Source organism: Salvia miltiorrhiza, unplaced genomic scaffold (genome assembly GCF_028751815.1).
Source record: "Salvia miltiorrhiza cultivar Shanhuang (shh) unplaced genomic scaffold, IMPLAD_Smil_shh original_scaffold_468, whole genome shotgun sequence".
NCBI classification, from domain to species: domain Eukaryota; kingdom Viridiplantae; phylum Streptophyta; class Magnoliopsida; order Lamiales; family Lamiaceae; genus Salvia; species Salvia miltiorrhiza.
In genome coordinates this window covers 1,458-4,637 of record NW_026651556.1, presented here as the reverse complement: position 1 = coordinate 4,637, position 3,180 = coordinate 1,458, and the positions used below count along the sequence as shown (strand labels likewise).

Genomic DNA, 3,180 nt, shown 5'->3' with positions numbered 1-3,180 from the left:
GACAAAAACTAAAGGTTAGGTATTTAAAAGAAGAAAAATAAAAAAAGGTGCAAAAACCAATTCCGTGTAAACGTTAGGGATTTACAGGCAATTACCCCTATATTTAAAGTATAAGAATGAGCTTTAGTCTAGTGGATAAGTTGCTTTGTGTATTTTTTAGAGACTAAGGTTCAAATCATCTATCTAGCAAATTATTTAAATTTTAATTTTATAATGGTTATTTCGGATACCCGAATAACCGAATCGGGTAACCGAACACCTAAAACGGTTCGGGAACGGTTAGTGAAATATGGCAATTTCGGGTTCGGGTAATCGAAAATTCGGGTATGGATAACCGAACCCGAACCGATTGACATCCCTACTTGCCACATACGTTTGCTCTCTGCTGAGAGTCTCATCTCGTTTATTGTAGGAAATGATGGATGGGAACAAAGATGTAGCCTTGAAGTGTCTGAACATCACCAAGAATTTAATTCAATCGGGCGACGGAGATCGCGCCCTCAAATTCCTCAACAAAGCCCGTAGGTTAGACCCATCCATTCAAATTGACCAATTCCTGCCCAATCTCAACACTTCACCGCTGGAAGATAAGAACCCTAATGCACCCACCGATGAGAATCCCTCCGATCCTTCTGAAAGCGGGCCCCGACGTAGGGTTCCGGTTGCCACGCGATCAACGTCGTCTTCATTCGCCGCATCGGCTACCTACAACGACGACCAAGTGACTGTTGTCAGAGAGATTAAGCTCAAGAAAGATTACTATGAGATTTTGGGGTTGGAGAAGAATTGCACGGGTAAGGATGTTCGGAAGGCATATATGAAGCTTTCTTTGAAGGTCCTTCCTGATAAGAACACGGCTCCCAGCACGGAGGAGGCGTTCAAGATGGTCTCAAAGGCGTTCCAGTGCTTGAGAAACAAGGAGAGCCGCAAGAAATATGACGTTGTGGGATCGGATGAGCCGGTTTACGAGAGGAGAGACAGAGGTGGTGGTAATGGGATGCGTGGGTTCAATGGGTTTTATGAGGCGGGCATTGATGCAGAGGAGATTTTTAGGAACTTCTTCTTTGGGGAAATGCATCCTGCAACGACTGCCAATTTTGGTGGATTCACATTTGGAAATGCAGCATCACGCAAACTCGGCCCTCTCTACCCGCCTCCGCCCTGCCGCCTCCGACCTGAGGGGCGACGATGATCTGAGCCGGTGGAAGAGAGAGAGAGAGAGAGAGAGAACCGCAAAAAAAAAGGTTTAACGGCGTTTAACAGCCGTTAAACGCGAGGGGCAATCTTGTTTCGAAAGTTCAGGGAGGTCAACGCGCATTGACCGAGTATGAGGGGTAAACGCTCTAGGGGGTGTAGTTCAGGGGGCAATCTGCACCTTTGCCCTTTTATTTTTTCCCATGAACTTTGAGAATTGCCAAAAAATACACGAATTTTGGCTCATTTTGTATTTTCCCACGAAATATATTGTCATAAAAAAATGATGCAAATAATTATTTTATAATTAACTAGCTAGCTTAATTAATTTAATGATAGATGAAAATTATTCATGAGAGACATGATTTTTTTATTTTAAAATATACATTTCGTAATCAAAACGACAACGTTTTACAAAAAAAATAAAATAAAAGAATTATTTTAATTATTTTTTATAATAATATATTTCGTAGGAAAAAATAAAATGAGCTAAAGTTTAGATATTTTTTGATAATTCTCAAAGTTCGTAAAAAAAATTTAAATTTGTATATTTTTTTGATAACTTTCAAAGTTCGTAAAAAAATTAAAATGAACCCAAAATTTATGTATTTAGGCGCAATAAGTATAAATAAAACATATTTTACGCGGTTGGAGGTAAATTCGTGGAAGCTGAATATGTCGCATTTTATAGATACTTAGCCCACAGGTGAAGCCCACGCGGAGGCCTTAAATTATTCCAATTATTTTGATTTCTCGTTATTCATATTACCGCGTTGCACGTTGTAGTGTCCTACAATTAATTCTTCTAGCGTTACAACCACTTGACTTTACTTGACTTTTAATTTTTGTTAGTATTTTTTTTTTGAGGGATTTAATTTTTATTATTAGTCATAGTTGTAATAATAAAGACATCAATAGGTTCCGAGTTCAAACCCCACTGCTCCCCCTCCCCAACTCCCCCAAGTCAAAAAATAATAAAGACATTAATTAAGTAATTATAATAACATGTACAAGAGGACTTGGTCACTTGGGAATTGTAACCTGCAGGAAACAAGAACACAGAGCAAAGCATATGGAATTACGGATCCAAAAGAGAAAAAATAAATCAGAATTAATAATAATTAAGTAGATTGTTTTACTGGATAAATAGTTAAATATATCTCATACATCCTATCACAATTTTTTATCTTTAATTATCGAGATCAATTTATTTTAAACGATCAATTTTGACCAATAAATACGTGTCGAAAATTTCAAAGACCACCACAAATATTATTAAATGATAGAATTGGACAAATATATAATAATGACTTAAAATATACTATTTTATTATTTAGCCTCTTTTAAAATACCAGCAGATCTCTCAAAAGTAATCCTAACTTTAAATTTGAGCTAAAATAATAATAAAAAGTGAGATAAAATGATCATCCAATAGATCACCTATATTAAGTTGGGTTCACAAAAAAATTTACACCCCCTCAAATTTAATCCTAAATTTATACCCCCTTAAATCTAATCCTAAATTTATAAAATAGATAATAAAAAATAGGAGAGCTGTTGTGTGCAATTATAAAATAGGGGTGGTTAAAAATAATTTAGGGAAAACTTTAAAAGTATTTTTAAGAGTAAAATTTTGAGAAATCTAATGTGAATGCCGTCTTACTCAAATATATTTGCAAGATAGCAAAGGACTGCTTTCGTTAAAAAACAAAAGATAAAATGAAGATGGGAAAAGAACTTTCCTCAACTAATAATAATAATAATAATAATAATAATAATAATAATAATAATAACTGATGTGATAATAATAATAATAATAATAATAATAATAATAATAATAATAATAACTGATGTGATAATGAAAGGGCAATGTGGTCAGGATACGTCATTTTCCCAACCTGGAAAATCGAATCATCCATATGTAATGAATTATTATGTGAAAATAGGAGTATTACTATTACTATATGTCATAGAAAAGAAAGAGTT

At 34.7% G+C, this 3,180-nt stretch overlaps 1 protein-coding gene across 1 annotated transcript; it reads left to right on the top strand.

The window, feature by feature from the left end:
• Positions 1–418: 418 nt before the first annotated feature.
• Positions 419–1,192, top strand: LOC131004869 (chaperone protein dnaJ 49-like). Its single transcript, XM_057931620.1, has one exon. The coding sequence runs from the start codon at positions 419–421 to the stop codon at positions 1,190–1,192; it is 774 nt and encodes a 257-aa protein (XP_057787603.1).
• Positions 1,193–3,180: the final 1,988 nt, after the last annotated feature.